The sequence below is a fragment of the Penicillium angulare genome, assembly GCF_028827245.1.
Source record: "Penicillium angulare strain IBT 27051 chromosome Unknown utg000007l_segment0_segment0, whole genome shotgun sequence".
NCBI lineage: Eukaryota > Fungi > Ascomycota > Eurotiomycetes > Eurotiales > Aspergillaceae > Penicillium > Penicillium angulare.
Window position 1 is genome coordinate 388,403 of NW_026623166.1, and position 12,186 is coordinate 400,588.

A 12,186-nucleotide genomic window follows, 5' to 3' on the forward strand; every position below is an offset into this window, starting at 1 on the left:
TTGAAGCATAGTGAAGCAGTTGTCAAGGTGTTTGTTTGAAATGTTTACGGGTACCATCAATTGGTGATGTGATGAAATAACGAATTTCTTATACCCTGTTGGTCCGTGCTTTTGGACTTCTGTCTATTTGCATTGTACATAGACTAGTTTTGCTACATTAAACTCATAGCGAATTGGCTGACAATGATTCGATCACGATCCACCATATCCCAATTTTATTAATTCAATCCCGATGAAGCTCTAAATCCTTAGGCAAAACCAACCAGCTAATACCAGCAGTACCCAGTAACCCAACCAATATAGGTTGCAACACTTTAACCCCAAAATGAGCCGCGATGAGTCCAGTTATGGCCGGAAATATCGAACCTCCAATTTGTCCCAGGACAAAAACGAAAGAGATGGCAGGCGACAAAATTTCCGGGGCAAAGATTTTCGATCCAACTGAGACTCCCTGAAACCATGTAAATGTCAGCACTATTCTATACCCCCCAGTACTCACTCACTAGCAGCATGTAAGAGAAGAAATAACGCACAGTAGCAAAGAAAGGTCCCGAGAAGAAACCCAATAGACTAACAGCCACTGCCTCGGTGATGATATTCGGCACACTGAGTCTAGTCAGTATACCAATAATGAAACGAGGGTAAACTTCGTTGGAACGTACAGCCAGAAAACAAGTTGCAGTCCAACACACAAGACCGCATAAATGAAAATCATCCGCCGTTCTCCAAGACGATGTGTAGGTTCAGCAAGAAGCAATCGGCCGAGGAATGCACCACCGTAGAAACCCGCAGGAATATATCCCATTTCCTTAACGTCTCCGTTGCGAATGTTGACAAGATACTCGACCATCCAACCTACAAGGCACAGATTAGTAAAGTGTGATCGATGTAAAATGAACCATGATATAGATGAACTCACCACCAGCAGTAACCGCCGCTCCAAGAAAAAAGAAGAAAAATAAACTAAGCAACCAAACACCCGGCGTACTAAGTGTATCTCTAATTTCCTTCAATGCATTCTTCCCCGCAGATGATCCACCATCCGTCTGAGCCCGAGGCTGACCATTATGATCGGGATCGTGATCTTCTCCCTCTCTTAGGTTTCGCCTCTTCCCAAGAAAACCCACCCGATCATGAAAAGAAATTCCCACCGCACAAAGATTACCAACCCCAACAGCCAACGGCAAATAATAAAAAAGATTCCACTGCGACTCCGTATCCGCAGAAGCAACAGCTGTAGCAGCAAAAGGCCCAACAAGACAACCCGCCATATACATAGCATGAATAAAGCCTAACCACCGATGCGCACCTTTTTGAGTAGACACAAACGTATTAGCATGCATGTCGTTATAAGCCTGACCTAGACTGGCAAAGAAGAATGTCACTGCGTATAGAGGGAAGGGAGGGAGCCAGACACGTAACACGTGAGCTAGAATTTGTATTGAGGCGCCGAGGGAGAGCATGGCGCCTAGGTCTAGGTGTTGGCATATGAAGCTGGAGGATATTGCTGCGAAGAGCCAGCCGAAGAATGTTATGCCGTATCTATATGGGATTAGAATTATTTAGGGCTTCGTTGAGATTTATGGGTTGAGGTTGGACTTACAAGAGGGAAACCATGTTTGTGCCGATGTTATATGAGCGGATCACGTAGGGGATTAGGGATCCGAGACTTCCATCGTTGATACCTGCTGAGAAGAAGGAGATTCCTGCGCTGAAGATCTTTGGATAGAGCCATTTTGGTGGAGGTGGTGCGGTTGGCTCTAATTCTTGTAGAAGTTGTGGCTCTAAATGATGGACTTGAATATCAGATGCGATGGTTTGAAGGATGAAAGACTCAGTTTGTGTTTGGGTGCTCATATTTCTGAAGTTTGGGGAATGGTTCGGGAACAGGTCTAACGTAAAGGTCGGTTTGAAGGACAAAATGCCCACAGAGTAGGGAGATTGAAAGTGTGGGGATTAAAGAAATGAATACATACATATAGAGTCGTCCGAACAATTGGGCTCGGAGGGCCTCCGACCGATTATCAGCCTGAGTGTCGCCCAGTGGCTATCGGTACGTACGGGGGAGTATAACGCACAGAGAGGAAAACTTTATTTGGACAGAAAAATCAAACCATGATACCTTTCGAATTGGCTTTTACGTTATCTTTCTAATTGTCTTTTAAGTTGTCTTTTGAGTTATCTTTTGAATTGTCTTTTGAATTGTCTTTTGAATTGTCTTTTGAATTGTTTTTTGAATTGTTTTTTGAATTGTCTTTTGAATTGTCTTTTGACTTGCTTCTTTATTCAAGTATAGCTTACAGTACATAGCGGTACACTAGAGAGTAAACGTTAAGGTAGGGCAAAAGGGGGGTTTTCCCCACTGGGCGTTATAGTCCCCCATAGATACGGAGTACCAGACGCCGAGCGGGGCATGGAATCAAGTCATTCTGATAGATCACGGTGGGATCTCCGCATAGCGGGGCTATTTACATCAGAGCCAATAGGCTGGTCGATAGTGCTGGCTGACCTGCTAGATATGGTTAATGCCGCCGCTCAGGATCCACAGGCGGCAAGCTCCATCAGGATAAGGATTACGTAGAGAGCTCTGAGAGGGAGACTATGTGAACGATCAACGATGATGAAGATGGTAATATGTGTAAGCTAGGCTACGGAGGAAGGAATGTAGAGCAAGGGTATATGTCATGAGGACCAGCCCCACTATCCATCTACAAGAGCAACACGTAGTAATTGTATGTACGATAAGGTAGATGTCTTTTTCGTATCAAATCAAGTCATCCTCGGGTTTCTCAGATTCAGACTCATCAGCTTCGGACTCAGTGTCAGTCTGAATGTCACGATCTTTCATATCCCAAGTATGCGAAGGATCCATACACTCAGCCCCAAAACCAACACACTGCGAGCAAATTGAAAACTCAAAGCAAGCAGTACACTTCCAGTGGAATTCTTTCATCGTCACGGCACGGGTGCACACATTGCACCAATCAAGGTCTTTGTCATACTTAACTAGAGAGCATGGATCAGTCGGGGATCTCTCTAGGTCTCTAGTGCTTGTAGACACGGTATGCTGTCGCACAAGTTCGACGACCTCGTCGCATTCGCTTCCAAAAGCCCACCACAGAAGGGTTCGACCCCAACAATCCTTAGCCTGCGTGTCGGGTGAATTTTCTGCAGAAAGGAGGTATTGTACAACTACTTCGTGGCCATTTCGTACAGCAGCCATGAGAGGAGTGGCACCGTAAATGTCTTTGGCGTCTATCGAGGCACCTTTTGAAATCAATAATTTCAATTGGTCCAAGAACCCCAATTCAGTAGCATGAAATAAAGCCGTTCGACCAGTTAAATCTCGAGCTTCAATGTCGGGTTTTCCAAGTTGGAATAACAATTCAGTTGATTCCACGTTGCTACGTCGCACAGAGGTATGAAGAGGTACCCTGCCATGGGTATTTGCTATATGAAGGTCGGCCCCATGTTCGAGAAGCAACGCTATGGAATCATGCCCTTTACACATTGCGTTATTCAAGGGGGTCCCCCTGGAATTTGTTGACTGGTTGATATCTGCCCCATTGGCAAGAAGCAAGCGGACAATCTCCGTTTCACCGTAGTACGAGGCTACAGTCAAAGGCATTTCGTCATACATAGTACCAGTTGAAATATTGGCTCCTTCGCTAATTAGAATCCCAACCACTTCAATATGACCGTGGAGACAAGCACTGTAAAGGGGCGTCATGTACTCATGGTTTGGAGTTTCCAAGGAGACATCCGCCCCATTATCAAGCAATATCTTGACAATTTCTGAATGACCATTTTGCGAAGCCTTAGCAAGAGGGGTCGCGCCGAGCTCGTCTGCCTTCGTCAAGCTGGGCGGAGGTTCTTGGGCCAGTAGTAACTTGAGTATCTCGACCTGATTATACTCGGAAGCTGCGAAGACCGTCGTTCGCCTAAGATTATCTTCGGTTTGATAGCTCGCTCCCTTTTCAAGTAGAAGCTTGGCAATTTCCAAATACCCAGAAAATATAGCAATCATCAATGGTGTATATCCATAAGAGTCCAGGGCATTGAGATTTGGTTCTTTCTCCAGGATTAGGGTCGTTTTCCCAACACTATTAGAAAGTGCAGCAAGATGCAATGGAGTCCTCAACTTAGTACTTCTTGCTTCCACATTGGCTCCGCTCTCTAGTAGTATTTTGATGACCTCGGTATCCCCAATCCATGAGGCTGCACCGATTGGGGCCCACCCCCGTTTGGTTCTAACTGCGTGATTTGCACCGTTCTCAAGAAGAATCCTCACAATATCTGTATGCCCCTGGACTATGGCTAGATGTAAGGGTACCTGGCCTTTCATGTTCGGAGTATCGATATTTGCCCCAGAATTGACGAGCATTTGAACTATCTCTGCTTGGCCTCTCTTAGCGGCGCAACTGAGGGGTGTCACTTGAAATCGAGTCTGGTGCTCTATGTTGGCTCCCTTTTCAATAAGTATACGCACAATTTCCAAGTCACCCATCAATACAGCACAGATCAATGGTGTTTCTAAATCAGGGCCACAAGCCTCAAGGTTCGCTCCCTTCTCAATCAAGAATTTGGCAATTTCAGCATGACCTGTAATGATCGCTATCTCTAGAGCAGTTTCTCCTTTGTGGGTCGGGATATTGATATCAACCCCGCGGTCATGGAAAAGCTGAAGAAGTTCCAACACGCCAACTTGAGCGGTGATATGAAATGGTCTCCACCCCGTCTTGCTGGGAGCTGTGTAGTCAGCACCTCGATCGAGAAGCATATGAACAATTTCGATGTGTCCCTTTGCAACGGCAAAGTGAAGCGGCGTCTGCAGATGAAAATTTTTTGGTTGAGGATCAGCTCCCTTCTCAAGAAGTAACTCCACGATTTTATGATGGCCATTTTCTGCCGCGTTATGAAGGGGCGTGGTCAAATTCTTATTTTTTGACTGAAGATCAGCTCCTTTATCAATAAGTAGTTTCACAATCTCAAGGTGCCCATCCACAGCAGCAAAATGAAGAGGCGTTGACAACTCAATGTTCCTTGATTCAGGATCGAAACCTTTCTCAAGAAGCAGCTTCACAATTTTAAGGTGTCCATTACTCGCGGCGCCATGGAGAGGAGTCCACCCCTGCGGAGTGTGAGTTTCAATGTTAAGACAGTAGTCGAGAATAGTTTGAGCAATCAAAATGTGACCATTCAAAGCAGCACAATAAAGGGGCGTCAGCAGATTAACGGTGTTCAGCGTAGGATCGGCTCCTTTCCGAAGAAGAAGCCTCACGACTTCAAGGTGCCCATTATAGGACGCACCATGAAGGGGCGTCCGCAAACCAACGATATAAGGTTGAGGAAGAGCTCCTTGCTCAAGAAGTAGCTTCACAATTTCAAGATGTCCATTTAGAGCTGAGATACTGAGTGGTGTATCACCAATATCATCGACGGTTTCTATATCAGCTCCGTTGGCCAGTAATTTCTGGGCAATTTGCAGATCTCCCATTCTACAGACGACTGCCAATGGCGTTTCACCAGATTTTCCTTTCTCGTTGATCCCTTGCTTGTTGCCAATGAGTAACCGATCCATTATTTCCACTAAGCCAAGCCGCGCTGCGTAGTATATCGGAAAGACGGAAGATACTGCAGCTCTGACTGGCCTATCTGATACATTTGATACAATGGAATGGACAGACCCAACATCGCTGTGCTCAGACTTTTCGATTAAAGCTTCCTCTTCAACATTCAACTCATCGTTCAAATCGAAGCAACGCTTCCAAGAACGCCAGTTGGCATTTCCCATATCAAAAAGCTTATTGACAAGTCGTAGATACTCGCTGTCAGTCCGATTGCCCATCGAACCGTGCTTGTACCATGAAAAAGAAGCATAGCTTCGAAAATCAATGATTGTATTGTTCACATCTTCCTCGGATTCTTCTGCCCAAGAATCCTCACTATTCACAAAGCGAAGGCACGTGGTTGCGAGTAAGGTACTGTGCACTGTCTCTGCTGAAGCATCAAAGGTTGAATTGAATTGCATTATCTTCCCAGGATTTGGAAGAATCGTGAGAAGATATTGTTTGACTGAAAAGTGAGCCAGATGCAACGTTTTGAGTCCAGGTCGATGCTCATTTTGGGGTACTCGGATCTCAACCAGTGAACCGCAAAGATTGAGTATTTCTGTATTAATATAATCCTCATCGATACTGTCTGGCAATTCGTCTCTTTGAACACCCTCATCATCTTCATTGATGAGTAATGCACCGGTAATCTCATTGACTGTAAGTGGACGCAAGGCGAAAGCTATCCAACGTAACAGCGAAACAGTCCTTTTACGATCTTGGTCAGTAAAACCTGATATTGTCACCCAGTTACGCTCATACGTATGTTCAATGCCAGGAGGTGTCGAGGTGATCGCTTGCTCAATTTGCTTCTGACTCTTCCCACTGCGTAGACATTCCTCCTGCATTTTGACCCAAAGGAACTGCCCATTACAGTGATCAGCTAGCCTCGTGGTTATATCATCCTTGGTACTTTCATTTCGATTTGACAACTTTTTGTCAACAATACTCCTCGAGAATATCTCTGTATCAGATCGTACATCTTGAGGGGAAATCTTGTGGCGAGTGAGTTTGATGCCAGCTATGTTATCTGAGAGAGAATTGCGGATATCAGGTTCATCCCTACTAACGATCAAGAGTCGTGTGGGGGTACCTGATATTGTGCTCATCAAAGTATCCAGAAATTCAGGGACTGAATCATTATCGCCATTCCTACGCCCTTCAACAACGCATCCGCACTCATCGAGGCCATCAATAACGAATGTGCAGGATGGTACAGTGGTAACTATCTCTTTCAAAAGTCGCACAATACCCCCACGAGTTGACTGTCGACCTTGACTTGCCGAAGCACTTTGCCGCGTCAAAGCGAATACTTCATCGTGACAAATCATCTGGGAAATCCAGGCCCGCATCGCAAAAAACGGATCTCGCCTTGTTTCAAAGTCCGACGAGAAGAAGAAGTTGGCAACTGGCGACGAAGAGGTGGAGACTAGTTGCTCAATTATCTTAGCGCATAGTATGGATTTTCCAAAACCGGCGGGTCCATTGATCCATAGCACCTTTGCACTCTGATCGGGGAAATCAGGAGTAGCCCAATCAAGGAACCAAGACTGAGTCAACGCCCATTCGCAGGTTCCGTCAAGCCTCCTCGCTACTGATATTTCAAATAGCTCATTTTGTGAATAAGATGCCAGTAGCCAAGGGTGGAGGTCACGTTTTATTTCGTCTGTGTTGGTCAGTAATAAATTCGAAGTTAGGAAGACCATAATTATGTACCCTCAATATCAGTCTCTATTTTGTTCAGAATTCTTGCAAAATCCGTAGTCCAATCATTCCGATCGGGCAACTTGAATTCGTCTACACATCATTATGAGATAAACCAGGTCACGTCCAATATTGAGAGCTACTACTAAGTAGACCAAGAGATGTAGCAGGTAGGACTTACCCGACAAGAACGTAGTATGATGATGATCGCTTTGAGCAGCCTGAGATTCCCCATATCTCAACACATGCAAGTTATGGTCGCCTCGACTTCCATCCGTTGGAACTAGGCTATGCAAATTATCTACGAGTGTAGAAAATTGTCTCACCTGCGCCATTCTCTTTGCCTTATTCCGTAAGGCCCAACCAAGCTTTGCTCTCTTCGACTCCTGTGGAGCATTCCGCCCATGTCTCGGCCATACTTGATCTTTGAAAGACTTGCCCTCCGTTGGAGACAGAGAGGGATCAACTTGAAGGGAATCATCTTCAGAGGAACAAACTGCCTTGATTGCCAACAGTAGCTCCTCAACAGTAGCATATATCCGTCGATCGTCAAGAAGCCTGTTATGTTTTTCCAATAATTTTCCCTGAAAACCAGCAGCCTGACCCCAGCTTTCTAATCGCAGCTTTTGAGCTTTGAATTGGGCATTCAACGCGCGCGATTCATTGCCAAATTCCTTGAAGGACCCAAATCGATCTACGACGTCGAGGCAGGTAGAGAAAAGACCTGCCAAGCTGATAATACCGACGGCAAAACTGACGGGGTCCATCTCAGTTTGGCCCCGGGGGCGCCGAAGACTTAGGACGAGGACTTGGAAGATCAAGATGTCTGGGCATTCGAAAAAGCTAATATTTGGGCATCAAAGGTAAAACGAAGCGGGGTCTAATATCGCCTCATGCACACTAGCGGGGTGGGGGCCCGGCCGATCGAGCTTGGTAACCTTGGAAATCTGGCAACATCCCACTCCTAAACCCTCAAAATGTTGGAATAGAAGTTATTGTATTACAGCTACTACTAGTATCGTGATTCAAGATGCTCTGCCGACCAAAAGCAGGCAAAAAGGGGGTTTCCAGATTATAGATAGTATGGGCCCCCCCCCGTAACTACTGTTATTAGTATTTATTACTGGTTCGCTGGACTTGACATCTGGAGTATACTATTCGACCTCGGGATACTATCTACCTTGATCAATTCATTCATATGGCTATCAATAAGAAATGTTCAATTAAATCCCATGTACTTAATTGATGTTGACATTTTGTCTTGAAAATATAAGTGCTACTGAGATAATTCTGCGCCAATTCAAATGTTTAGGAGGCCGTCATATTGAATTCAGAAATACTAGGATCTAGTTAGACCATGGAAAATAGCAAACGCCTTCTTACAATCCCGCGTTCAAATAAACTCCATCCAGAACTCCGTCCCATAAGCATTCATAATTTCACTCTGCACTTGCACAATCTCTTGCTGCACCCACGCATCTGCCTTCTCATAGACAAGCTCCCATGTCGCCTTTGTGTCAGGGTGTTCCTGTCTCAACCAGCCCATGGCCATCAAGGTAGCGACAATGTTGTCTTCTCGTTCATTCATTGTATCTCTAATACCATCATTCTGGAGCATGCATATGATCTTAGTACGTATGTCATCCACTGCCCGCCCAAGAATATTGAAAAGATTCTCTTCCCAGACCCAGCTTCCATCGAATTCCTGCAAGTTGATCAAAGCATGGACCATCGATTTGGGGGTTGCGGCGACAGCGCTCATTTTAAAAGCCTCTTCCGAGGCGGAATCCCTGATAACGCTAGACCTTTTTGCCAGGGATATTCTGCTCCCGGCGACTGCATTTGCCGGTGCCCCTGATGCTGGTGCACTACCAAATAGACACCCGGAAGATACCATGGGAGGCGGAGGAGCGGTAGTAGGCATGCATGAAGAGGCATAAGCTCCAGTGTTATTTTGGGGAATAGCAGACGCGGCACCGAAAAAATCCCCAGAACGGGTTTTGGAACGTGCATTGTAAGGTGTAGGCCCCCTTGAAGGAGATGCAGGACCTCGGGTGTTTCCAAAGAGTCCTCCGCCAAAACCGCTATACGCAGCCTGACCTTGCGACTGCTGTTGCTGCATTTGCTGTTGCTGTATTCCACTCCTTCCGCATGAAGCGCGCCCGGCGCGCATGGCTGGAGGGGAATAGATTGCCGGAGAGGAGATGGTACGATCCATTAAAACTGCAGACATGTTATTAGTAATTGAACAAAATCTGTAGGTACAAGGAGCAAATATACGAGAGGCGACTCGGCGGCGCTTTTTCTTTGTCTCCACAGGCCTATTGCTAGTCTTCCTTGCTGTTTCAACGTAGATCACCTCGGTGGAACCATGCTGCAAGCCTTCCGAGGATGCTTCGGTATTTCCTTCAAGAGCAACAAAAGAACAGTATTTTCCTGTAACCTGATACTTGATGCCCAGACTCTGACATTCACGAGCAGCGATTCTCTCTTGTGTTTGGTTATGAAGTTGAGAAAATGGATTACCACTTTTGTCCTTGGACTCACTCAGCCATCCGTGCAGTTCTTCTAGTTCCACGACCGCTTTGCGCGAGGCAAGTTGATGAATTGTTTCGCCTTGGCCTATATCAGTAATAGGGATACGCAAGCACAGAGAGCCTTGTTTGGAAGTAGCTCTGAATGTGAGCGACCGTGGAATTTTGTCGGAAGATTCGGGGTCCAACAATAGATAGACTGTCGTTCTGATGAAGGGGTAAAGAGGAGGTATTTTATGCGGAGCTTGAATGATCTTCGGTGCGGAAATATTGGGAAGATCAACACCTTTCTGGGGTCCTTCAATTCCAAGGATTGTATCAGGCTCGACAAAGTCATCAGAATAGAGCTTAATGACCTGCGCTGGATTTGGAGTAGCTCGAGGGGGACTTTGGACCTCTGTCTCTGTATCTGACATGAAATTCTCGGTGTCGCTTACAATTTCGAAGTCACTAACGAGCGTGTGCTCATAGTCGACCTCAAGCTTGTAGTCGTAAATATGGGGAGTAAGGGCTCCCTTGAGCATTCTAACGACACAACGATCAAGGTCCTGATTTTGAATCACTGATTGAGAAAAGCCTTGACCAGCGCGAGCAACACCTTCAATCAACGAATGTGAGACTGCGGAGCCAATACCAAGAGAGAAGAATCGCGTGTTTTTGCTGGACGATGATTCTCTAACAAAGTTGAAGAGACTATCTTGGTCATATATTTGACCATCTGTAAGTATGAGAACTTCCAAATCCTTGTTTTCTAAGCGAGATCGAACGGTAGCCCTTACTGCAGGCTCCATTTCAGTGCCCCCCATATTTGCATTCACAGTATTCACAAAATCCAGTGCCTGCTTCAAACTGAACTGGTCATAGACTTTGCTCCTAGGCCAAAGAAAAGAATGACTTGAGCCAAAGGAGCAGATGTTAAAGCAAATTCCTGGAGGCAGCGATTTTAGAAAGACTCTGAGAGCCTCTTGCAGCGTCACGATCTTGTCATTCATACTTCCACTCCGATCAATTATGAAGATAATCTCCGGCTGGTTGCTGGGAAGATTGAATTTAGGAACTAATGTAGCCATCAGGGCTCGCTGACCGGGTATATCTGGGTGTGATTCGAGTAAGGCGCGTGGGGTATCAAGTTTATCAGCTTTGATGACGAGAACAAAGTCTTGCTCTAGCAATGGCTGATTACCCTTCTGTAAGCGTAAGCTTGCGGAGGCCTGAGATGGTTCAAATGAAGTAGAGGTTGATGATGTAGTTGAGGTTCGACCGAGAGAAACCTTTGGAGAGTGGCTAGTAGAATGGAGCTCTCGAATCACAGACGCCTTTTCAAGGAGAATATCAGCGGTGATAGAAATGCCGTTTAGCGTCGCGGGAAATCCAGAGGACTGTGCATTCTTTTGAGAGTAATTCCATGTGCTGGCATATCGAGGGGCAATCGAGCTTGGCAGAGTATATCGTATTCCATCCATCTGTGCATCCTGCTTTAGTTCGCCAACGAAAGTGATGTCTACAGTCACTTTTTCATTGGCAGGGACATTGCCAAGACGAACAGTGAAGATATCACCTTGTGTATCTGAGTGGTCCATGATAGCAGCAGACTCTTCTCTCTCGATCGCATTTTCGTAATCGGTGTTTGCCTGTTCTTTTGATTTGACCTTGCTGTGAAGCAAACGAGTACCGACTTGGCATTTGAAGCCAACGACACTAATGCCATCATAAAGAGGGAACTTGTATGAAACCTCCTCAAGGATGAAGTCTGTGGGGTTGACAAAGGTCTGTGTGAGAGTGGTTCGAGATACAGAAGAAAGAATTATTGCATGGGCGTTGAGAGATACTTGAGGCAGGTATTTCCAAGTGTTGTGGATGTACACCTTGCAGCCACAGTGAACCGGCGAATACGAGGTGTAAGGTTGGAAAAGAGACATTTTCAAATAATATGGAAAGTAAATTTGAATACAGTTGAGTTGTTACTTTGATACTCCTGATGATTCGATGTGTATAATTGTGATGAAGATGAAGGAAAAAAGAGGGAAGAGAAATTGCTTTGACATGATTTAAATACTTGCGGGGCTCCAGGCAGGCATCGGGGAAATTTCCGGGTAACGGTCACCCGGACAGGTAAACAGTTTCTTTGAGGTCCAGGGTACCGTAAGTGTAATGGTTACATAAACACGGTCTCTATTTAAACTAGTTATACTGCCTGCCATGACTCATGACTTCTAACCTTTGGAGAAAGATATTGTAGCTTTTTTTCTCCCACAAAGACTTCAAACTTGAGGAGATTAATCTATGTCGTCTCCACTTGAGCCGCAAAATGAGGGGCAAAAGTACGTGCAGTATTG

The 12,186-nt window shown here is 45.5% G+C and overlaps 3 protein-coding genes across 3 annotated transcripts; all 3 read right to left on the minus strand.

Moving 5' to 3' along the window:
- Window positions 1–223: 223 nt before the first annotated feature.
- On the minus strand, window positions 224–1,857 carry N7478_009413 (putative MFS transporter; the record flags this gene model as incomplete). Its single annotated transcript, XM_056925627.1, has 5 exons — window positions 224–451; window positions 504–612; window positions 663–855; window positions 920–1,542; window positions 1,604–1,857. 5 exons carry the CDS (start codon window positions 1,855–1,857, stop codon window positions 224–226), a joined length of 1,407 nt encoding a protein of 468 aa, XP_056774997.1.
- A 907-nt stretch (window positions 1,858–2,764) lies between these two features.
- Window positions 2,765–8,083, minus strand: N7478_009414 (uncharacterized protein; the record flags this gene model as incomplete). The annotated part of the gene is made up of 3 exons (XM_056925628.1): window positions 2,765–7,278; window positions 7,329–7,409; window positions 7,498–8,083. 3 exons carry the CDS (start codon window positions 8,081–8,083, stop codon window positions 2,765–2,767), a joined length of 5,181 nt encoding a protein of 1,726 aa, XP_056774998.1.
- A 626-nt stretch (window positions 8,084–8,709) lies between these two features.
- Window positions 8,710–11,769, minus strand: N7478_009415 (VIT and vWA domain-containing protein; the record flags this gene model as incomplete). Its single annotated transcript, XM_056925629.1, has 1 exon — window positions 8,710–11,769. One exon carries the CDS (start codon window positions 11,767–11,769, stop codon window positions 8,710–8,712), a length of 3,060 nt encoding a protein of 1,019 aa, XP_056774999.1.
- Window positions 11,770–12,186: the final 417 nt, after the last annotated feature.